The sequence below is a fragment of the Aulostomus chinensis genome, chromosome 2 (assembly GCF_037954235.1).
Source record: "Aulostomus chinensis isolate RoL2024-O1b breed Wild chromosome 2, RoL_Achi_v1.0, whole genome shotgun sequence".
NCBI classification, from domain to species: domain Eukaryota; kingdom Metazoa; phylum Chordata; class Actinopteri; order Syngnathiformes; family Aulostomidae; genus Aulostomus; species Aulostomus chinensis.
In genome coordinates, this window is record NC_141321.1 from 24,648,655 (window position 1) to 24,673,313 (window position 24,659).

Below are 24,659 nucleotides of genomic sequence, written 5' to 3' on the forward strand. Positions count from 1 at the left end.
GTAGGATATTAAAACCAGCATGAAGGCTCTCACTGAGAACTGTAGGCCTGGTCTGTGTTTGAATAGGTCCCCCTTTGTTGACCCTTGGGTCACGAACACAGGGTCTAGTTATTTGTTGTCATTTGCTCAATAAACTGTTCCTTCAGCTCCTAGGTTTTCTTGGTCCTCTCAGGTTGAAAGGTTGCTTTTACTTTTTATGTTCAGTTGGCACACCATCTTTTGTTGACTTGTTGAATCTTGTTCTGATCTTATTTTCATTGCACATTTTGATCCTTTCATTTGAAAGAGCCCTTAGTTGTTTGTTGTGTTTGTTCTAAATATTAAAAAAGAAATGAAAATATCAGAAAATATGAAGCTTCAGTGGAGAATCATGGTTGGACTGTGGAGCCACAAAGGCGCTGTCACACTCACCAGCCTATTTGGGACTGGGAGGATTTGGGGCTCCAGGGCTGGAAGGACCATGCAGTGTGAAAGAGGGATCAACAGTGATTCCTCTGTTTGAAGCCCCTTGTTTTTTCTCCCTGTCAAAGAGAAAGGATTCAGATAATGAGCCATCATTGTCAACTGAGAAGATCCAGAACAGCTGAGTCACTCAGGAGATTATGTTTGATACCTCTGTTGGTGGAAGGTTTGGTGAATTTCTGGAAGTAAATATTCCTCCGTTCCAGCTCTCTGTCTCGATCCTGTTTGATGAACAACACATGAAGTTACTGCAGGATTCCTCTGTAATCCAGCATCACACACATTACAAATGTTGACCCAAAGCTGATGAGGAAAATCAATCTCCAATATTCGGTTCACTCAACATTCACTCAGCCTTCCAGCAAGGGTCACCTGTGCTAACGACTAATTATTCAATGTGATCATTTATGTCCTCAAACGCCCAGAAACTGGACGCAGGTTGGGACGACGTGAGGTCAGATTGACTGCTCCTCCAACTCACTTGTAGGTCCTTGTTTAACTTCTCTATCTGCTCTTGTAGAGAACAACATGTGTTTTGGGCTGTGGCAGCCTTTCTTTGTTCCATGGCTATTTGGCGATTGAATGCAGACTCTCTCAAATCCTGTTTTCTCTTTAAGTCCTAGTAGAAAAGACAGAAAGCCAACAAAAAGAGAATTATAATCTTAATGCTCCCACCTTGGGTTTATAATCTGATCCACATTTCCAGGCTCCAGTCATGGTCTGTTGGTGGTGACCTTCATCTCAGAAGACCTGTGTACACCTGGTACAGAGATCCTCCTCATGGATCTGATCACTAGTGGACTCCTCAAGTGAGTTCCCACTTTTGCTTTTGGTGCAGGTGTAAACAAGGCTAGACACTCTTTTCACATCTGACGTTGAACCACATCAGTCAACACAAACATACCTCCTACTTCCTGGTGATCTCGGCCCGTTCCTGTGTCACCTTGGCCAGTTGGAGGCTGAGCTCCTCCCTCTCCAACAGGCTCTCATCCTGGTTGAGCTGCTCCAGGTGCTGAATGCGATCAACAGCATGTAGCAACCTCTTGTCTTTGACCTGCAGCTCCTGTCCCAGACAGTTACGGCAGGAACGAGTCTGATACAGCTCCTTCTTAAAAGATCTGACCTCATTGTGGTGCCTGGCTTGGACCTGGGAACAACAAGAACATTGTTAGAAAACTGTCACTGGAATTGAGCCGTGATTGGAGAACTGGGCTCATGATCTCCAACCCAACATGAAACAATGCTGTTATTGAGGACTGTAAATAATCAAACTGTGGAGACTTGTTGAGGAACCTAAGAGCAGGGCTGTCCTGCCTGGGTTGCTTGATGAAGCTCATCTTTGCATCGATTCTACTTCTGGACCGATAGTGAACGAGAGCAAACATTAATACAGAAACTTTTAAGAATGCAGAGCAATGGAATATTCTCTTTGGAAAGGTGTTTCAGTCTGTTTCCACTGACCCCTGGATGCCAGCAGGTCTGAGGAGACCTGCACTCAGGTGACCCATCTTCTCGGAGCCCCTGACCTCCATGGATGGGGTCGTTCTCATGGTGTATACTTGTTCTGCTAGCTGGTCCTTGATCTTCTCGATGTGAGTCGGACAGTCAAACATCCACATTGACTTTTGAACTGACTGGTTTCATCATGGCTGTTCCGTGGCAGGGAGCTCTGGCTCCAGTACACAGGGGTTTCAGCTGTCACCCTCACTCCTCTTGAGCCTGTACAGACAAAGTGTTATTGATGGTCAATGGATGAATTAGTGGAGTGCACACTGAAGAACAGCCCTTCACATTTGGAGCACATCAGAGTCACAGGGCAAATACGTTCTCTTTCATTCCCATTGCAGGATTCAGCATTTAGCAGAAAAGACTGGAGAGGTCGATAGCAGACATTTTGATCCTATCGACAATCACTAATTTGTCTCTTTTCATACAATTTGACTCTGGAAACTGAGACTCCCATATTGTCAGCTGCACCACTTCCCTGCTGGAAGTAAACTGAGTGACACCCCTCACTGTCACGTCCAGACAGGAACATTTCATGAATGTATATAAGGGGACACACAAACACACACACACACACACAAACACACACACACACACACACACACACACACACACACACACACACACACACACAAACACACACACTCTCTTTCTGGCTGAACTTACAATGTGAATGAAGACTTTTTTACTTGTGCTGTCTCCTTGTCCAGGTTCCAGTAGGCGGGTCTCCCACAGTGCAGGTTTACATCAACATCTCTGAAGATGTACTTGCGGATAAATCTGGGACACTTGTGGCTAAATCTGGGCCACCGGTGTTCCTCAGCAGGTCTGGGGGGTTTCCTAGACCCAGATGATGAGAGGGACGCCTGGCTCTCATGACCTCTCTCTGATGAGGCGTCTCCTGTCCTCCCTTCCTCATTTGGTTTTCTTTTATCAGGGTCTGGACAGTTGTTTCCCTCGACTGGGACCTCTGAATATTCGGTTGAATCCTGAAGCACAAGACAAAAGTAGAAAAGGTTCATCAGAGATCAGAAATGTCTGAGTTCTATTCAGCTTTATTCAATGTTCCAAGCTTTATGTGTCAAAATGTGTGTATTTAAAAATACAGAGATTTGTAAAAACACTCAGCATGATTCAACGTTCAAGCTTTCGAAAATAAAAGTGCATCTCTCTAAAAAAATGCACATGTTCCAATGATTTGAATCACTTACTGATTTGCCAGAGCTCCTCTGCTCCTCCAGCAGTGGCACCAGACTACCAGCCTCTGTGGCTGAAGGGAATTCCTCTTCTGTCTGAACCATCTTGGTCTCTGTTCCTGTAAGTCAGACACGACCATGAGTGAGTGTTACAGTGGAAGCTGGTGCAGGGGAGGAGCACGGACCGAGGTAGAACCCAGTATAGAACCAGTCTCCACCATGGGGCAGATACATCCTCTTCCATTAACACTGAAGGAATGGGTGAGGTGGACTACAGCGATGACATCACTGTCACTGTCAAATCCTTCTGTAGATTCACTTTTGAGTGCATGAATGAATGAATGAATGAATGAGGGAACGTGAACTGTGTGCTTACCTGCAGAAGGATATCCACTTGCCAAAGGCTCCTGTTGTCGAGAGTGTGAAAGAGGGATCAAGAGTGATTCCTCTGTTTGAAGCCCCTTGTTTTTTCTCCCTGTCAAAGAGAAAGGATTCAGATAATGAGCCATCATTGTCAACTGAGAAGATCCAGAACAGCTGAGTCACTCAGGAGATTATGTTTGATACCTCTGTTGGTGGAAGGTTTGGTGAATTTCTGGAAGTAAATATTCCTCCGTTCCAGCTCTCTGTCTCGATCCTGTTTGATGAACAACACATGAAGTTACTGCAGGATTCCTCTGTAATCCAGCATCACACACATTACAAATGTTGACCCAAAGCTGATGAGGAAAATCAATCTCCAATATTCGGTTCACTCAACATTCACTCAGCCTTCCAGCAAGGGTCACCTGTGCTAACGACTAATTATTCAACGTGATCATTTATGTCCTCAAACGCCCAGAAACTGGACGCAGGTTGGGACGACGTGAGGTCAGATTGACTGCTCCTCCAACTCACTTGTAGGTCCTTGTTTAACTTCTCTATCTGCTCTTGTAGAGAACAACATGTGTTTTGGGCTGTGGCAGCCTTTCTTTGTTCCATGGCTATTTGGCGATTGAATGCAGACTCTCTCAAATCCTGTTTTCTCTTTAAGTCCTAGTAGAAAAGACAGAAAGCCAACAAAAAGAGAATTATAATCTTAATGCTCCCACCTTGGGTTTATAATCTGATCCACATTTCCAGGCTCCAGTCATGGTCTGTTGGTGGTGACCTTCATCTCAGAAGACCTGTGTACACCCGGTACAGAGATCCTCCTCATGGATCTGATCACTAGTGGACTCCTCAAGTGAGTTCCCACTTTTGCTTTTGGTGCAGGTGTAAACAAGGCTAGACACTCTTTTCACATCTGACGTTGAACCACATCAGTCAACACAAACATACCTCCTACTTCCTGGTGATCTCGGCCCGTTCCTGTGTCACCTTGGCCAGTTGGAGGCTGAGCTCCTCCCTCTCCAACAGGCTCTCATCCTGGTTGAGCTGCTCCCGGTGCTGAATGCGATCAACAGCATGTAGCAACCTCTTGTCTTTGACCTGCAGCTCCTGTCTCAGACAGTTACGGCAGGAACGAGTCTGATACAGCTCCTTCTTAAAAGATCTGACCTCATTGTGGTGCCTGGCTTGGACCTGGGAACAACAAGAACATTGTTAGAAAACTGTCACTGGAATTGAGCCGTGATTGGAGAACTGGGCTCATGATCTCCAACCCAACATGAAACAATGCTGTTATTGAGGACTGTAAATAATCAAACTGTGGAGACTTGTTGAGGAACCTAAGAGCAGGGCTGTCCTGCCTGGGTTGCTTGATGAAGCTCATCTTTGCATCGATTCTACTTCTGGACCGATCGTGAACGAGAGCAAACATTAATACAGAAACTTTTAGTAGAACACAAACTGTTCCTAGTTTTCTGTCTGTAGCCAGCACTCCAGTACGTGTACTCAGGTACCACATACAGCACCTGTACTGCAGTAAAAAGCTGTTGGTGCTGTAGCTGACGGTCTCTTGTTGTCATTCAGGTGCTGTTGCTGTGATGACATCACCACGCCGCTCACACTAGAGATATTGTAATTTGACTCTACAACACCAATCTAGTGAGTTTATGGGCAGTTCTAACCCTTGAAGGTCCAGGACAGCGCACCAGCGACCGGCTGGTCTGACGGCGGCGGGCAACCCGAGCTATGCCATCGTGACGGGACAAATTAAAACAACAGCTGTCATTTGTTTGACTCGAGGGAACGTCCAGTGTGTCGTGACCACGACTCAAGAACGCTGTGACCACAAGTTTAAAATGAGTGTCATGGAGTTTTAAAAGGTCAACAAAAAAAGAAAACCTCAGGAAGTAAATTCGAGTGTTTAAGAGGCTGTGTTTTGACGTTTAAACGTCCATGAAGGTTGTCTCCGGCAGGTCTTTTCTGATCAAGATACCAAAATCTGTTCCTGAACTTGAGGCCACTTTCAAAATGTAAGCTGACTGAGCGCTGATTATCAGGTGGTACCGGCATAGTAAAAGTGACATTTTGGACAGTGAAACAGCTCTTCTTTTAGAAAACATCTGCATCAAAAATTGGCTTTGTTGGCGTCTGTGGTTATTAAGGATGTCGGCCTGTGTGGAGACGAGTGTCAGCTTTGATGCTCTGACAGGAAGCGTTTGGAGGACGGCGTGTCTTCATCCCCGACACGACGTTTTAGTTTTAATCCAGCAACAGAACTTCAGAGTTAAGACCAACCCAAGCCAGGGGCTCGTCACGTAAACCTGTCATCACTCCACTGCTACGACATCATCGCCAGGATCCCTGAAAAAGACCCCGCCCTCTAAATGTCAAACTTATTCTGACAGAACAGCCACAACTGTCGGTCCTCGGTGGCCTTCAGGCCCGAATGGAACGCATCCCCGTGATTCTGCAGGTACAAATGAATCAACATTCCTGCTTAAGCGCTCAGAGTCGACCATCCGTGAGGGGAAAAGGTGCTGAATCGCTGTCATTCATAGTCAACAATCACAGCATTTCCTGTTGCTATGCCACATTGTTCCTGACGGAGTGATAATGAGTCAACTATCAAACATTTCACTTTTAATGAATGAAAAAAAAGACTGATGGAATAACATGCTCAGATTTACTAGAATCATAAATGTGTTTTTAATGGTGACACTGAAACTGCAGAGACTGACTAGTCTTCACTGTCGTTGAGCCGGGTCCTGGACCTGAAAGGCCTGAACAGACATGAGAAAAACCCTCTGATTTTCCTCGACTTCTTCTTCTGGGCGTCTTGGAGGAGCCTCTCAGTCTCACTGAGACGCTGCAGCAGCTGGGATGTCGTCTCCCTCTCCTGTCTCAGCTCCATGTTCGTCTGTTCCAGCTCTGCCTTCATGTTGTCGTTTTCCTCCACTAACTGGGCCAGCATCCGTTCCATTTTCTGGGACAACTGGTGTTTGAACTCCAGAGTCTTTTCTATCTGGAGCTCCACCTCCTTTTTGTAGTCGCCCGTCTGCTGCTTCAGCAGGTTCACCTCGCAGTGCAAGGCCTCATTTTCCAGGGACACAGTCAGGAGCAGGTCCTTGTTCTTTTCTATCATGTCCTTCATAGATTCCTTGACGCCCATCGTTTCCTTCAGGATGGCAATTTTCTCCTGCACACCCTGGTTCAGCTTGTTCTCCAGGTCCAGCTGAACCTGGGCCAGCCTGAGGGCAGCTTCCTCACGCTCCCTCTCCAGCCTGATGTCAGCCTCTCGCTGCACTTCTCGGATCTGTGCATTCAACTGATCGATCTCCAGGTTCAGGGCCGCCACCTGCAGTGAGAACAGATGCAACTGCTCCTGTTTAGCTTCTTCCACGAAGCAATGAAACTCCTCCTCCGTGGCCTGGATCACAACCTCTTCGACCACAACCTCTTCCAGATTCTGCAGCTGCTCAGGGGGAGTCTCAGGTTGTGGTGGTGTGGCGATGAATTCCTCCTCTGGTTGAGGCTCCACACTCTCAACCACATTCGCTTCGAACTGCAGACGTGTGGCTGTCAGCTGAGGGTAGGTTGAGTAGGCTGGTCCTCCATTCCTCCTCTTTCTCCTGTTCCATCGAGACATCTTAGAATCGCAGAGTTCCACTGTTTAGTCCAGTCTACTTGAATGATGAGATCAATGAGTGGTGGTGAGGCTGAGCGTGCTCTATATACCCCGTCAGAATTGCCAGAATGAAAGAGTTCAAAGACACAAGTCTGAGATCAAACATGTGAACGCATCATGGGCTGGAAACCGTCGTCGTGGTTTCTGCACTTCACAGAGATCAAAGCCACAGTTCTCAGATCAAAGTCAAAGCAAACACCCAGAACTCAGATACAGAATTCTGGACTGTTTCACAGGCAGAGTCCTGACCGCTGTCTCTATCACTCAGTCTAGCCGTCACTGTGACATTCACTCTCATCTCAGTCACTCCAACTCAGAGCTTCTAACATCCAGGGATTTCTAGCAGTTCTCAGTCCGTCAACCTGCTTGCTAACATCAGACTTGGATCTGCACTGGGGAGTTTAACCAGCATCCGTGGGGGAGGAGTTTAACCAGCATCTGTGGGGGAGGAGTTTAGCCAGCATGCGTGGGGGAGGAGTTTAACCAGCATCCGTGTCTCTTCTTGGGCTGTTCAGTCACAGGTATTTACCACTGCTCCCATCCACAACAGCTGGTTGAGCTCCGCTGCCACCGGCAAGAAAAAGTCTCAAGTTCCCTGAGCCGGCTGTGTGCTCGTCAACAAGGTTCTCCATCAGCACCGCTACATTTCTGCTGTCCATAGAACTTTGTCCAGCCATCCACATGTTTTCTTCCTTTCAATGCTTCACTCTCGGGTGCAGACAGAATCATGAATGTGCCTCCAGCTGAAAACTGGCCGGTTGTAGTCTTGTTTTTTGAGCAAAACTTGTAAAAACTTTTCTTTTGGTGTTGATCGGTAATAAAGTGCGTGGAATCAGAGGGTTGGAACGAACGACTCCTGTGGTCGTTTGTCTTTGAGGTCTTTCCTTCCTGACTGTACGGGAGCCTTCAGGCGACCAACTGCTAACATCCCATTTCCAGAACGTCACATACAGCTTCCCCTCAAACGCTGGGAGAACATCTTGAATATTGTCTGAAATCTGACTGATAACTTCCTCTAACCTTTAACGAGCGCCATGTTGCGATCATATGAAGGAACGTTCCCTGATGACGAACCTTCTAGGAAGGAAACATTCCTCACGTCCTTCCTTTCAGTCCTCCGTTCACTCCTTCTCTCATCATTTGAGTTCTATTATTAATCCTCAGCTAATTTCCTTCTGTCCTCCTCCCTTTCGCCGTTCTTTCCATCCAGTTGAATGTTCTAGCAGATTCATGGATGGGTCGGAGCAGATGGGTGGCCTACTTTTGGCCTCTCTCCTCCCTTTATTGATCCGCCCATCCCTCCATCAATAATCCATCACTCGTCCATCACTCCCTGTAAGGCCCAGCGAGCAGAAGGAGGAGAACGACTCAGTAAAGTACTGAACGTCTGCAGTAGGTTCCTCTGACACATCATTTAAAAATGATGAAAATGGAGGTTCGTTCCGACGTGGGGAGAATTTTACATTTTGCTGTCTCGTCTCGTATTGGTTACAGTTCCAAATAACATGTCCACCTTCTTGTCTTATTTTCAAAGAAGGCTTCCTTCTGTTTAATGTTCTCACAGCGCTGGAGTTGGTAAGCAGACAGTCTCCTACGTGCATCCTAGTGATGCCCCCACAAACACGGACAGACGGACAAAAAAACAAAACAAACAAACAAAAACAACCCCACATTGATTCCATGTCTGTCAGTGTCAGAAACAGGTGAACACACAGGTGCTGAGGCTCATCAAGTCACCAACATTTCCTCACTTGACCACCCCATCACCTTGTTTTACTCCACTCAGGTAAAGCTCACACAGGTCTAAGCCGGTTTAGTAAACTGTCATTTTGAAAGGGCCAGAAAAACATTTGAAACATTTCACATGGTCGCACAAACCAGATGATGATCAGTTTAGACAGAAAAAAACAACAAACAACACGTACATTCTCCATCTGGGCCATTATGGTGGGGATCTTTCTTCCTGCAACTCCACCTTTGGCATTAAAAACCTTGATCAGGTCGTCAGTCCGACGGTCCAGTTCTCCAAGCAATTTGGAGGTCAGAGGTACTGTTGTTAATGGTATAAACTCCAAGTTGATCTGTAAAAGACAACACAGACAGGATCCAGATTGAACCGTCCATAAAGAAGGTCACTGATAGACCAAGTTACTACACTTCAGATTCACACGTTCCTCACTGACATCAAAGAGTGCTGGCCATCTGTTTAGGAACTCTGGAATTGCTGGCTCCTGGAGAACCTCCTGCCTCCTGATCGAGAAGGTATGCTGGATCATCTTCTTGATCTCAACCTCATCCTTTCTCTTCTTTTTTACCTCTGTCAGTAGAGCCCCCCTTTCTGCCTCCATAGTCTCTCTTCCTTCACCTCTGGGCCTGGTTGGACAGAAATTAACCTCTGTCTTCCAAGGCTTCTTGATGTTGGCGCTGGCTTTTCCTGGCCTTTCCGTTTGTTCTTCAGAGAGTTGACAGCAACCTCAGGATGTCCTGCTCGGCTGATAATAGTAGGAATTTTAGTTTTACATTAAATGCCTGTCTATAAATCTGTTGGCCTGACATTTAATGTCTTGTACCACCCTGCACTGGCACAAATGTGTTGAAGCAAAAGACTTGGTGCTCAGGATGGGAACAACAGAGAGCACATTAAATGAAACACATACCTGAGCTTTGATCTGAAGTTCATCATTTTTATTTTCAAGTCCTGCTTCCAACCACAGTAGCTACTGCGAGTGCCTTTCTCCAGTAGACATGGGTGGGACTGTATCAGAGCCTTGGCCCCTTCCTCTGACTGGTCATCATTTGGATCTGCTGTATACTTTGGGATTCCTTCAGCGAGGCCCTCAAGAATATCAGCACATGTTTTGGGGGTAGGAGACAGCAAAGTTCCGTGTGCATTGAACTCATTATTTCCGGTGTGGAGCATCATCTCAGCACAGTATGACAAGCGAGGAACAACAAACAAAGAGTTTGGGCCAAGAACAGGACTGGGTCTCGGGTGACGACAAGTTGATGGTATCATTGCTGCAGCAAGAGTCAGAATCATTTGGTTCATGTGATGAGAAGCTGACACTGGAAGGAGTACGTGGGATTGTGGGGCCGGCATCTCTTGTGAGTGGATTGGGGCTGCTTGTCTCAGAGGGCATGTACACAACTTTCATAGTAGCTTCATGTTCAAGTTCTGAAGTTGACAAGAGGTTCATAAATTGATCATCCATTTCTCTCTCTGTACTGAAGACTGAATGGCTCAGTCACTTGGAAGAAAGTCTATTCGAAGAGTGAATTCCTCCACAGTGTTTGGTATTCCAGATTAAATGGTGAGTTTCCTTGCATCATTCTCACTCCCAAAGACGACTCTGAAAGTTCCTTTTGTTGCCATCCTGCTTTGCTAATCGAAGGTGGAGACACGAACAAACAGAGCGGACAGGTCTTAGTCTGGTTATTGAAATAGTGAGTGCAACATTCCTGAAATTACTTGTGTGTCGGGCAACTTGTTTGAAAAAAAATAGGTTTTGCCTCAAATCTTAATGTCCACACACCCACAAGAGGCCCAAAGCACGTGATCAAGTGTGGACAGTGCTCCAGATGGGGGTGTTGAGGTTTCAGTGTCTCCCCTGGGATAAGCTCACGTAGTCTCGGACTGTGCTCAGACACTCTGATATCAAGGTAGGCCATTGTCTCTTGGGTGTGAACAGGTGCCACAAGTAACTCTACAATTTCCTTCAGGTCCAGTATTCCTTGCCAAGCAAGCTCATCTTCTGGTAGAAGGTCTCCAATCAGAAATGGGAGCAAACGTATCAGGCACCAATTCTCATGTGCACTGCCACCTACTGTCTTCCTACTGGAACACTTGTGTGGTAGAAGGTGAGGCAGATTCTTTCTGTCACTCCGCTTGAAAGGAAACTTGAGGATACATGTGTTAAGAGACTCCAGACTAAACTACTTCTTTGAGATCAGAATGCTCAAACACAGTGCTACTTCAACTGGGACAATCCCCTCAAACAAATCATGCACTGTATCTGGGGGATAACCTGTGCTGACGTGAAAATGGTAAAGATGCTCAGCTCAAGGGCAAGCTCGCTTCACTCCAAAGCAACTCGTTTCAGTGTCCTGTGCAGTCTTTAGATGTGCTTCATGTATTTCTTTGGTTTGAAGAGAAAAAGAACCTGAATAAACATCAGCTGACTGGATCTCTTCTTTCTGAGCAGTACAAAATCTACCAATGGAATGGCCAGAGAAGCTTTCTACAAAACCAGCCAAAGCATGGGCACCCAAATTGTCAGCACTAACACTGTGCACTGTACCTTTGACGAAAGTCCCAAGGGTTGAAACAAAGACACCACGCTCTTCTAATGGAACAAGATCATATAATAGTGGCTCTTATATTTTATTATATCCATGTATTTACATCATTACTCTTGCACAAAACTGCTAAATAAATAGAGGTGAGTGCTGAATGAGAGCCAGGTCCCAAGTTATTGAAGGTGCCATAGAGAGGTTGAACGGGGTATTAATTCTTGTTCTGTGGTGTGATATGTAACCCCACAAAAAATGGCTGGGTCTGTGATGGCTCAGAACCTTCCTAAAGGCTCACTGAAACCGCTATGTTACCATGTTGGGTTTAGAATGTGTCGTTTGTCCCTATTGGGGTTGTTTCTGACCTTATCTGGCAACCTCATTATTTATGCAAGTGCAAGAGTTGACGGCGATCGGTTGCCGTAGTTTAACTGGCAACCTCATTTAACGACTACTCTGTGATTGGCTGCCCTCACTGTCCCTGAAAAGAAAGTACTCCCACTTTCTCGGCTAACTGTCGCCAGTGCTAACTGTGACTGCTACTGTCAATTGACAACATTCCATATCATACAACAACATTTGTAAGATAAGACACCAAGTAGCCACGGCCCATTCGCGGATCCAACCGTATATGCAGTGGCTGGTTGGCCGTCGGGACAACCGGGAGTTTTCCCGGTGGCCTGGCCCATTGGTAGCCTGCCTGAATGGCGAGATTCCTTCCCCCTCAAGCCAGGCCAGGCCAGCGAGCGCAGATAAAAAAAGGTATCAGTTCTATCGAGGCCATTCATTCAATCAATCTGCTCAGTCTGTCAGTGCTGCTGCAGTCTCCAGTTTGTGTCGCGCAAGCAAGCGAGCGAGCGACACGAGAGAGCTGCACTCACTTTGCTCGCTCGCATAATCGCCCCTTCCCGAAATATGTCGAAGGGGCGTGTGTGAAAGGGGTTGGTTCAGTGTGTGTGAGTGTGTGTGTGTGTGTGTGTGTGTGTGTGTGTGGGGGGGGGGGGGGGCACTGACTTAACTGCCAAAAACTCATAGGTCCATTATTCCCGCAGCGATTCAAAAAAGGGGAGATACTTGAAACAGAGGTTATGACACTGCCTCACACTTCATGTGTATTCCCCACAACTGGGGGACGTTGAATAAACACCAAAAACACGAAAACAATGATTTTCAATCTAGGGGACCTTTAAGAATCCAGTACATGCTACACAACTTGTGCTTCTTCGTGATGTGCCCAAAGGGTTACACAATTCAAAGTCATCAATGTATAAGGTGAAACAAATTTTTAACTCATCATCTGACAGGAAAGGGTTTTCTTTAAAGTAGACACCGTCTCTTATGGAGTGATCCTGCTGGTTTTCAAGCTGGTCTGTGTTGCTGCCCTCTGTTCTGTGGCTATCAATCACTCTATTCAACACTTCAGGAGAATCAAGTATCTGCTGCAAAGATCCCAGTCATAGGATGTATTGAAAGGACCTGCTTGTTTTTTGATCAAGAACAAACTCGACTGGCTCGACAACCTTAAACACTTCTTTATTGTACTCCTTTCTCTTAGAAGCGGTTGCAAGGGGGCCACCTTTTCCCAGTGCTTTTGCCAAAGGATGAGATTTACACAGTGAATCAGCTAATTCCTCGATAGCCACGCCATCGACCTCGAAGTTTTTGCATTTGAACAAATTTGAAATACTGCTCCAAGTTCTTGGCACAGACACATTACTCTGCAGTAGTGGAGTTCATCAACCAATTCCTCTGTTGCTGGAGATGGAACATGAAAACAGTGTTGTTTTCATCATGCTGGACGAAAATGAAAACGGCGACGTCAGACCCCTTTTTTCCATGACGAAAATGAGACTAAGACGAACGTCACCATCGCCCTGTAAAAAGTAAACTGTGATGAAATTGTACACATTTTCATCTTACGAGACGAGACTAAATTGTTAGTGGGTGGACGATCAAAGTTTCAAAACATGCAGGTTTTTTCCGCCAATTATAACATGCGTGCAATGTCAATCAAGAGCTCAAACATCAGAACGGAGCCAGCTGGAGCTGTTGGTCCTCATGGTCACGCCCCCATCATCAGAACATACGCACTAAAAGCCTCTCTCGCGCACGCAACCACATGCACACACAGAGACAGTCTGGGCCTGTCTGCAGCGGACGAGTCTCACACCACGGCAGCAGCAGCGGTGTCGGGTGGTTGTGAAAAGCAGGATGATTGAAGTTTAGCTTTAGTCTATGTTAGGCCAGCCCTGTGATGCTTTTCTGTTTTGTATTCAGCCTAAAGTTTTGTGGTGGTGGTGGTTACACCTCCCCCGTGGTGCAGAGAGCGCTTCCTCGTGCTACATGCTAAAGCTAGAATGAACGGGGCTGCCAGGGGCCCCGCTAATGTTGGCTCGTTTAAACCAGCCCTTCTATAAATTTAGCATGTTATGAATAAAACCCCTGTCGTTTTCGTCGACCAAAACGTAGAAATGACTAAAATGTGACTAAAACTGAGAAGCATTTAGTCTAGACTGAGTGGATTATGTTTACGATTTTTATGTGAGTTCAAAGTACCATATATGTTTGACTGATATGGACATCCCTCAAACTTACAAGTTACATTTTCATACTGCCTGAGGTGTTGATTACTATGACTGAAGTTTTCCTGTTCTGTTGACAGTTCTTCACACCCACAAGTCTGACATGAGAACGTAGTGGACTGAGCACCTGTTATTTCTAACTTGCTGTGTGTTCCATAAGTGTGACTCAAAAGGTTTTTCCAGCTTGTGAATGTGCAAGGACAGTCTAGATACACACATGGATACTGGCCTGTGTGGCTATGGAGGAAATGTCTCAGCCTAATACGTTTTAATAACTCCTACCTGGTCGATAACGAACTGTCACACAATTAGCAGGGCCACATTTAGACAGCACCTGTGAATGAAGACACACAACAAATCAATGAGGTTATTTGTAAAATCAGCTGCTCTCCAGCTTGAGTTTCTTGTTAGGGTTTAACAGCTTCCATGATGTTATAAAAAAGCACTCAAAAAGCCAGCTCCTCTTCACAGTGCATACATACTACAGTATATAGCAATACCTGAATAACCCTTACATGCCAATTTGTCGGAGATCAGACAATTTTATTCTTGTTCAGTTCAAGTTTTTTTTTAATTACAGTTGAAAAGCCCAATTTACTGAGTGAAAATCATTTCATCATTGACCCACATTTATTTTTCCTGCCAACAACAAACAGAGAAAATATCTCGCTCATTGATGCAATTCAATGGACTGGAGTGAATCCATGCTTCCATGGTAACACACACACAAACAGATGAGCAGCACACTCCTTATTACGGACAGTCAGCCGATGAATGAGGAGAAATTAAGGGCACTAGAAAAGGCAGCACCACTGGCAACGTTTAACAAGCAGGAAAGTGCCAATCACAAAAAAGGCGGAAAAAGACGGGTCGACTAAACTAGTTTGGAAAACACGACAAGAAAGTGAAGCAGCACCAACAATTATTTTTCTGCACAAACTCTGACAAAAGTCAGAAGGCTGCGTAAACTTAGAATGACCATTGAAATATATATGTGTGTGTGTGTATAAAATGCAGCACATGTATGTATACACACACACATATATATATATATATATATACATATATATATATATATACACACACACACATATATATATATGTGTGTGTATAAATTGCAGCACAAACCATTGTCTATATTTTCACTTAATTCTGAGTGTTGTGGGGTGCCAGCTTCATGGAGGTTGCGATTTGACCGCTCCACACAATGCTAGGCTGATGCTAGCAGCCATCCTAGCTAACATACATCCCCCTCCCGACGCGATGACTCGCCAGTTCAATTGCAAATTTACATGAATCACAGAAATACCATCTTTTGCATTAAAAACGCATAATTTCAACGAAAGCCAACAAGCCGTACGACCAAGCTAGCTAAGATGCGGTGAAATAGCTACCACGTTAGCTATGATGCTAGAAGGCGTCATGGCTAATAGCATGATACACGCAATGTGACCAAGTTAAAACTGCTTAAAATAATCAGGAACTACATAGATTTTATCATCCATGAAATGATTTTGATATGATGTGATATGAACGATACAATTAGGAACGATACATACGGGAGTGACAGGACACAGGATGGATGGGAGTGCTTACCGTCACATGGACAACTGCTGATACCCACAAGGGCTTGACTGCTGACGTCCAACGGAAGTGAATGTTCGAGGGTCAAACAGCCACTCGGCGCGGTCCGCTCGTATTTTAAAAACAATTTCAGAGCTCCTCAATCTTTTTACACTCACAACATTTTTTTTTATTTAGCAATGAACCGCTGCGTGTTTAAAAGTTTTAAATAATGTATTTTGCCTTTTAACTGACCTTGTCAGCTCAAGCCATTTCATCTTGTCTTTTTTGTTTTTGTTGAAAACCGATCACATGAATTTAAATGACAGAATCTTGTTTGTTGTACAATTTGTATTATTTAAACCATGTTAGTATGTATTAACTACTTCTATTAATACATTTTAGAATTGATTAAATTGTGCAGATTATAATTAATTTTTATGCATACATTTAAAAAATATGAGTTTTTAAAGAAAACAAATAGATGTAAATGCATAAAAATTAACTCTGCCATGAATCATTTCTGTCAGTGTACTTTTTATTGTACTTTTCTCTTTCAGTTGTAAAATTCATATCTGCTTTTTGTGCGGAGAGCCTGCAAAAGGAAGCACCAGAGACTTGTGTTTGCTCCAGATCCCCTCTGCTTCTCCACCTGCCAGGTTTTCCACCTTCTTTTCTCAGGCTGCTTGTCATTGCCTGGACTAGGATCCCAGAATCTTCATGACATGCAGACACCACGCTGGTTTTTTAGCTGGGAACTCTCCTTTCACCCCACATGTTTAGGACTTCCTGTCAAAGTTCCTGCCAAAGTCATTCATTTTTTCAAGATGACATTTCTGGGCCTTTTTAAATCTATGGAAGTGGTGGGAACTCACTGACAGCGTGCAACTAGAACAGACCCTCTCATGACAGGACAACATGCTTTCCCGTGGAATGAACATCCCATGCAAGATCCTGGGTATGAATGACGTGGCCTGGCAGGAGACGAGAGCCGAGATGCTGCATGTCAACTGTAGTCCTGAGGCTGGAGGTGTCATAGTTAACAGTGGAGGGCCCCTTGCCACAGTTGGGGGAGCTGGGAAGGCTCCCAGAGGCCCGCATGTACAGGGAATGGACAGGGCTGCTAACGGTACTCCAGGGACACTGCATTACTGACATTCTGAATGGCCTCCAGTGTGGCAAATGTTGACCACACCAGCTGCTGGACAGTGAGCTCTCAGTTCATGACAGAACCAAAAGCTTGTTATTGCTGTAAAGGTGAGACTGTAAGCTTTTGATGGATGACAGGTTCAATTTGAAGGAAGGACAGGGAAAATCACCCAGGAAGCATCAAGAAAGTGTGGCTGCTTTTTGCATCCCTGAATTCAGCTGAAAGCTCAGGCAACTCTCTACCACTGAAATGACCAGAATCAAATGAGGTATGACAAAAAATAAAAAGTCAGACAACATGAGAGGATGAGGACATTGAGCTGGGGTGTAACACAGCATTTGAACACTGGAGGGCAGTATGCTACCACAACCAGATCAAGCACCGCTGCTGTGCTGCTGCAGGTATGGCAGATAAAATGCACAGATTTACTGCTGACATGGAACAAAGACTCAGTTGTAAAGTAGAACCCTGAACCCCAACCCTAACCCAGGTCTGCTTCTTCTTCTTTTTTTAAACCTCTTTGCTTTCAACTCCCTTCATCTTCCACCTTGCCTGGGAGGAGGCAATAGAAATGCCTATTTTAGTGGGAAAAAAAGCCACGGGTGGAGGTGTTGCTCATGTCAGCAAACATTTGACCTCTGACCCCAAATGCAAGGCCAGGACTGGTCTTCATGGACCTGGCGGGCACCAGAGTTTCCAAGAAGTCGAGTCCTAACTGTAAGGAGACCGTTTACCTGGGAAAGCCAGACTTCGTGGACCACGTTGACCCAGGAGATGGAGTGAACCTTGTCGACCCTGAATATCTGAAGGACAGGTACAGTAAGACTTTGTCACACTCACCTGTGCGTTCAGATATGGGCGTGAAGACCTGGAACTGGAACTACCGGACCTGACTCAGAAGATAGCTGACCACCTGGGTCTGGAGCTTGGGAAGGTTGTGACCAAGACATCCAGCAACCAGGAAACATGCATGGAAAAAAGGGTGGGTAAGCTTTCATTTGATGTGGGATGAGTTTAATTTGAAGGAAGGACAGGGAAAATCACCAGGCAGCATTAGGAAGGTTTTTGCTGCTTTTTGCTCCCCTGAATTCAACTGAAAGGTGAAGCAACTCTCCCAGGGGCTGTTTGGGCCCAGAAAGTCCAAAATTAACAAGCTTGGTGTCTCTGGAAAGGTCAGACTTCCACCTTTACATTGAGTCGTTTTTTTTAATGGTGGTCTTTTCTTTTCTTTGACAGGTGTTGAGGGCCCAGAGCGGCAGCGGTCCCCCTGGTGGTGGTTCCTTATTCTTGTTTTTTTGGTTTGCTGTGTCATGGGTGCAGTGTAGTTTTTTTTTTTTAACCTCTTGCACTCCTTATTATATTCATTGGTATTCATTTAGTCTGTTGCTCATTTTAAACTATTTTTCGAATAAAAGTATTTTTATAATTTGAAATCACGGTCCTTTCCTGTGGTATTTCGAACTGTATGCCTTTGTTCAATTGGAAGACTTGTCATTTTGAAATTTTGTTTATATCCTGGGGTGAAAGCCCCCAGGTGGCGTTGTCCGCAGCTATTCCCCACCGCTCGCCTTGCCACAGTTGTTTCTGATCAAAATCCTGTAAATCTGAGTAAACCCCTTTATATTCTGGTGCCGTCCCCAAAACTGGACATATTTTATCTTTTGGATCTGATCTGAACAAATACAATATACAGTACAACAGCGTGGCGGTGAAGGAGAGCTGCTCAGGGTTGGCGTGTAGTCTGGACAGTCATAAAATGGTCCCCTGCCTCCACCTTGTGGATGTCAGCAGTAACTGCAGAAAAAAGGTTCTGACAGAGGGAGACGATTGTACATCAACCCTCACTCTGTCACTGGAGGAAGCCATCGATCCAGATGACATGACATGAATGCTTGTAAAGGTTGAAGGTCGGCAGTGACCATGGCAGATGATGGGATGGTTGAAAACCTGCAAAGACAAAGTGGAGATGACCAAACAGATCATAAGAGCCCGTAAACATCAGAAGAAACCAAATATACAAAGACAAACGCCAAGATTAGATTCTAAACTCATTCAAGTAGTGATGAGGAGACACAAACGCAGAAATAACTTCTCCACATGACCGGCGACTGCAGATTTCAATCAGACTGTCATCACACAGAGGAAAGACGCGTTTCCTCGTTGCCAAGCGCAGACGCAACTTCTCTGTGTCCAGGATTCACTTCTGTCATTGCTGTTTGTTCACTGTTTAGGATTTCTTCCTCCATCAACCTGCTTCTGTTGGGAAAGGAACAAATCAGCAGAGAGCTGCAGGTCAGCTGATCCAGTGCTTGGACACGGCTGAATGAAGCTGGGCTTTATTTTCTTCTCCATCGGATCACCGTCAGGCTGCAGATTGATAGAAACATAGACCAGGTGCTTCCTTCAAAGTCACAGCAAGAACTGCAGCGTCCCCAGATCCCCAGTCCCACTGTCAGGTCATTTAAACAGGAATCAACTAAACCCAACCGTCATCGGGCCTGCAAAGAAATACCACTCTTCTAAGAATTAGGATTCTATTGTGATGAGATGTCTCGGAATCATACTGAGTGTGTGCTTCTTCACAGCCATGATGAAGGTTCTGGTTGGTCCTGCAGTTTGCATAGACAGTAAGAACAGATAAGATTCATGGTGGGAGGGCCGTATTGCATCAGTTAGTGGGGGTCATCAGGGAATAAAGGGTCTAGAGACGGTCTGGAAGATTTCACCTTGATTCAATGACCTTAAGCTGGCCGTTACTGGGACGACTGGAAAAATGTGTGACGATTTCTGTGGAATGTGTGAGTAAACAGGAGGAAGCAGAAACGCCCAGGTGTGAGGGACACAAACTCAACTGTTAGCGCTCCAAAGTCAGCCTTTTCTTTGAGAACTTCACGTGTGTGTTGCATTGTAAAACACTCCCTCTTTACAAGAAAATACATTCAACTTCAGTTCTTCAGATCCAGTCTCTATCATGAAAAGGTCTTTAAGAAGAAATTCTTGTGACAAACACTCCCCCTTAATGTCTGTCCTACGCAGACGTCTGTCTGATGACGTCACCTACACACACACACACACACACACACACACACACACACACACACACACACACACACACACACACACACACACACACACACGCTCTCTCTCTCTCTCTCTTCTTGTCTTTTCATTTGATCTGGAACTCTTCTCTACTCAGGACAACAAGTGATTCAGAGTGTAACTTGTAGTGACTCCAACCAGCAGTCAGCTGCTCTACGTTCCAGTCAGCCAGCATCAAGTCAGTGGCACTAGAAGCTCAATCTGACACTGTTATGGAAAAAGTTCATTTAGTCTTCTGATCAAAAACATCTGAAGCTGAACCTGAGGGTTTTTAAACAATTTTCAAAGAAACAATAAATGCAGCAACTTCTGGTCAGTGACTTCATTTCTTGAAAGCAATTCAACAAATAACACATTCCTCCATGTTAAGATGCACCCACATCTGGTTTAACTCCCACCCATTTCCAGGTGAAGCCCCGCCCCCTCCAGGTGCAGGTATGGATACAGATCATTCTGGTGGTTGTACAGATACAGACAGTGTTGGACTCGCTCATCCCTACTGATTATTCAGGCTACTGAAGATATGATCTTAGAAAGTGCAGAGAAAAGTTCAGCAGTTGGCTGAAGAGCCAATGAGGGACGAGCAGATGACTTTGGCTTGGACTCTTCTTTTACTGGTTTACTGGTTTTACTGGTGGAGCCTTCAGGCTGCGTCTCATGACTGAGGCTTGGTGGAGCAGAGATGTTGGTGTCAGAACCGTGAGACCCAAACCACAGGCCTGTCACTCACTTGTTTCAGGCAAGGTTGAGTCAGGAGTAGAGATTCATGCTCCTCAGCATTAGAAGACCTAATAGTCTGCATAAGTGGGACTTCCAGAATTCTGTCCACCAAACCACTGCCACTTTTCAACTCCGAGACATGGAAGGACACGATGAGGACGAGGACCGAGCAGCCCAACCAAGTGCAACAATCCATAAGACAGCAGCCAGCAGCAGCAGAGCAGCAAGAATGCAGAGCAATGGAAGATTCTCTTTGGAAAGGTGTTTCAGTCTGTTTCCACTGACCCCTGGATGCCAGCAGGTCTGAGGAGACCTGCACTCAGGTGACCCATCTTCTCGGAGCCCCTGACCTCCATGGATGGGGTTGTTATCATGGTGTATACTTGTTCTGCTAGCTGGTCCTTGATCTTCTCGATGTGAGTCGGACAGTCAAACATCCACATTGACTTTTGAACTGACTGGTTTCATCATGGCTGTTCCGTGGCAGGGAGCTCTGGCTCCAGTACACAGGGGTTTCAGCTGTCACCCTCACTCCTCTTGAGCCTGTACAGACAAAGTGTTATTGATGGTCAATGGATGAATTAGTGGAGTGCACACTGAAGAACAGCCCTTCACATTTGGAGCACATCAGAGTCACAGGGCAAATACGTTCTCTTTCATTCCCATTGCAGGATTCAGCATTTAGCAGAAAAGACTGGAGAGGTCGATAGCAGACATTTTGATCCTATCGACAATCACTAATTTGTCTCTTTTCATACAATTTGACTCTGGAAACTGAGACTCCCATATTGTCAGCTGCACCACTTCCCTGCTGGAAGTAGACTGAGTGACACCCCTCGCTGTCACATCCAGACAGTAACATTTCATGAATGTATATGAGCACACACACACACACACACACACACACACACACACACACACACACACACACACTCACACACACACACACACACACACAAACACACACTCTCTTTCTGGCTGAACTTACAATGTGAATGAAGACTTTTTTCCTCTTGCTGTCTCCTTGTCCAGGTTCCAGTAGGCGGGTCTCCCACAGTGCAGGTTGACATCAACATCTCTGAAGATGTACTTGCGGATGAATCTGGGCCACTTGTGGCTAAATCTGGGCCGCGGGTGTTCCTCAGCAGGTCTGGGTGGTTCACTAGACCCAGATGATGAGAGGGACGTCTGGCTCTCATGACCTGTCTCTGGTGAGGCGTCTCCTGTCCTCTCTTCCGTACTTGGTGTTTGCTTATCAGGGTCTGGACAGTTGTTTCCCTCGACTGGGACCTCTGGATATTCGGTTGAATCCTGAAGCACAAGACAAAAGTAGAAAAGGTTCATCAGAGATCAGAAATGTCTGAGTTCTATTCAGCTTTATTCAATGTTCCAAGCTTTATGTGTCAAAATGTGTGTATTTAAAAATACAGAGATTTGGAAAAACACTCAGCATGATTCAACGTTCAAGCTTTCGAAAATAAAAGTGCATCCCTCTAAAAAAATGCACGTGTTCCAATGATTTGAATCACTTACTGATTTGCCAGAGCTCCTCTGCTCCTCCAGCAGTGGCACCAGACTACCAGCCTCTGTGGCTGAAGGGAATTCCTCTTCTGTCTGAACCATCTTGGTCTCTGTTCCTGTAAATCAGACACGACCATGAGTGAGTGTTACAGTGGAAGCTGGTGCAGGGGAGGAGCACGGACCGAGGTAGAACCCAGTATAGAACCAGTCTGCACCATGGGGCAGATACATCCTCTTCCATTAACACTGAAGGAATGGGTGAGGTGGACTACAGCGATGACATCACTGTCACTGTCAAATCCTTCTGTAGATTCACCTTTGAGTGCATGAATGAATGAATGAATGAATGAATGAGGGAACGTGAACTGTGTGCTTACTTGCAGAAGGATATCCACTTGCCAAAGGCTCCTGTTGTCGAGAGTGTGAAAGAGGGATCAAGAGTGATTCCTCTGTTTGAAGCCCCTTGTTTTTTCTCCCTGTCAAAGAGAAAGGATTCAGATAATGAGCCATCAGTGTCAACTGAGAAGATCCAGAACAGCTGAGTCACTCAGCAGATTATGTTTGATACCTCTGTTGGTGGAAGGTTTGGTGAATTTCTGGAAGTAAATATTCCTCCGTTCCAGCTCTCTGTCTCGATCCTGTTTGATGAACAACACATGAAGTTACTGCAGGATTCCTCCGTATTCCAGCATCACACACATTACAAATGTTGACCCAAAGCTGATGAGGAAAATCAATCTCCAATATTCGGTTCACTCAACATTCACTCAGCCTTCCAGCAAGGGTCACCTGTGCTAACGTCTAATTATTCAACGTGATCATTTATGTCCTCAAACGCCCAGAAACTGGACGCAGGTTGGGACGACGTGAGGTCAGATTGACTGCTCCTCCAACTCACTTGTAGGTCCTTGTTTAACTGCTCTATCTGCTCTTGTAGAGAACAACATGTGTTTTGGGCTGTGGCAGCCTTTCTTTGTTCCATGGCTATTTGGCGATTGAATGCAGACTCTCTCAAATCCTGTTTTCTCTTTAAGTCCTAGTAGAAAAGACAGAAAGCCAACAAAAAGAGAATTATAATCTTAATGCTCCCACCTTGGGTTTATAATCTGATCCACATTTCCAGGCTCCAGTCATGGTCTGTTGGTGGTGACCTTCATCTCAGAAGACCTGTGTACACCCGGTACAGAGATCCTCCTCATGGATCTGATCACTAGTGGACTCCTCAAGTGAGTTCCCACTTTGGCTTCTGGTGCAGGTGTAAACAAGGCTAGACTCTTTTCACATCTGACGTTGAACCACATCAGTCAACACAAACATACCTCATACTTCCTGGTGATCTCAGCCCGTTCCTGTGTCACCTTGGCCAGTTGGAGGCTGAGCTCCTCTCTCTCCAACAGGCTCTCATCCTGGTTGAGCTGCTCCAGGTGCTGTATGCGATCAACAGCATGTAGCAACCTCTTGTCTTTGACCTGCAGCTCCTGTCCCAGACAGTTACGGCAGGAACGAGTCTGATACAGCTCCTTCTTTAAAGATCTGACCTCATTGTCATGCCTGGCTTGGACCTGGGAACAACAAGAACATTGTTAGAAAACTGTCACTGGAATTGAGCCATGATTGGAGAACTGGGCTCAAGATCTCTTTCTATAAAAAAGCAGTCAGAGATTAAAGTCAGAATCTAGAGCTCAAAATCAGAACCCCAAGATTACTGCTGGGTATCAGAGATTAAAATCAGATCAAGTGAGAACTCTGAGGTCCAGTCAGAGATCCAAACTGAGCCTAAACTCCAAATTCTGACTTGTTCCTCAGAACTCAAAGTAGGCACTGCAATCATGAGATTCAAGACACCAAAGGGACTCAGTAACTGACCTGTGACATGCTGTCCTCTGCATCCTGGAAGTTCCGCAGCGCCATCACATGGCGGTGCTGAATCCTCTTCAGCAGCATCTCTTCCTTCCTGGATTCCCTGAGCTGATTCTGCAGATCATTTTTTTGATCCTGCAGATCACGCTTCTGCCTCTGCAGATCACGTTTCTGTAATGTTACAACTTTGTACCTATTCTGTACATCATCTGTCTTATTCTGCAGATTTTGGTTTTGATTCTGCAGATCATAGTTTTCATTCTGCAGATCACGGTTCTTACTCTGAAGTGCTCGAACCAGACTCCACACCTCCTTCCACTCCACGTTTTGGTGACCTTTATTAGACCCAAAACCAGTGCAGGGTCTAGGGGAAGGGGACTGGCTGGACTCTGAGTTCTGCATTTCAGAGGTGTGATTAACGCTCCAGGTGTCAAATTGTGTTCTAACAAATGTGGTGTGAATGGAGTCTCTTCAACCGCCCCTCATATGAGTGAGTTCATCACTGATCTCATTCAGGGCAGCAGATGACTGGGAGCCACCTTCATCAGTCAGTCATCATCACTCATCCTGACCTGTCACTCATCTTGACTCTTCACTGCTGAACGGACTGCAATGACCTGTTTTCAGTTGTACTGACATCCTGTCAGCAACATTTC

General features: G+C 45.5%; 2 protein-coding genes across 11 annotated transcripts in view; both read right to left on the reverse strand.

Moving 5' to 3' along the window:
• The window catches only part of LOC147269551 (uncharacterized), a 22,112-nt gene extending 6,150 nt beyond the window's left edge, over positions 1–15,962 (reverse strand). For 2 of the 10 annotated variants that reach the window (XR_015110332.1, XR_015110330.1), the window contains exons 1-14: positions 9,876–10,960; positions 9,402–9,710; positions 9,144–9,299; positions 4,485–4,727; positions 4,062–4,199; positions 3,732–3,801; positions 3,541–3,639; positions 3,180–3,283; positions 2,635–2,957; positions 1,924–2,181; positions 1,367–1,609; positions 944–1,081; positions 614–683; positions 412–521 (exon numbers count right to left, since the gene is read on the reverse strand). Coding sequence is in view for 1 of the 10 variants with exons in the window: in XM_086186868.1 (XP_086042994.1) it covers positions 2,154–2,181; positions 2,635–2,957; positions 3,180–3,283; positions 3,541–3,639; positions 3,732–3,801; positions 4,062–4,145 (708 nt within the window). In the remaining 9 variants the exon portion in view is untranslated. Of the gene's footprint in view, positions 1–62; positions 314–411; positions 522–613; positions 684–943; positions 1,082–1,366; positions 1,610–1,629; positions 1,819–1,844; positions 2,182–2,634; positions 2,958–3,179; positions 3,284–3,540; positions 3,640–3,731; positions 3,802–4,061; positions 4,200–4,484; positions 4,728–9,143; positions 9,300–9,401; positions 9,733–9,875; positions 10,961–14,372; positions 14,425–15,686 lie in introns of those variants that run through there. The other 8 variants (XR_015110331.1, XR_015110336.1, XR_015110334.1 and 5 more) reach the window with 8 other exon arrangements.
• A 1-nt stretch (position 15,963) lies between these two features.
• LOC147269553 (uncharacterized) lies at positions 15,964–24,442 on the reverse strand. Its single transcript, XM_086186823.1, has 8 exons — positions 24,010–24,442; positions 23,463–23,705; positions 23,042–23,179; positions 22,712–22,781; positions 22,521–22,619; positions 22,156–22,259; positions 21,611–21,933; positions 15,964–21,165 (listed from the first exon to the last, which is right to left on the reverse strand). The coding sequence occupies exons 1-8, from the start codon at positions 24,403–24,405 to the stop codon at positions 21,138–21,140; spliced, it is 1,401 nt and encodes a 466-aa protein (XP_086042949.1). The 5' UTR covers positions 24,406–24,442; the 3' UTR covers positions 15,964–21,137.
• Positions 24,443–24,659: the final 217 nt, after the last annotated feature.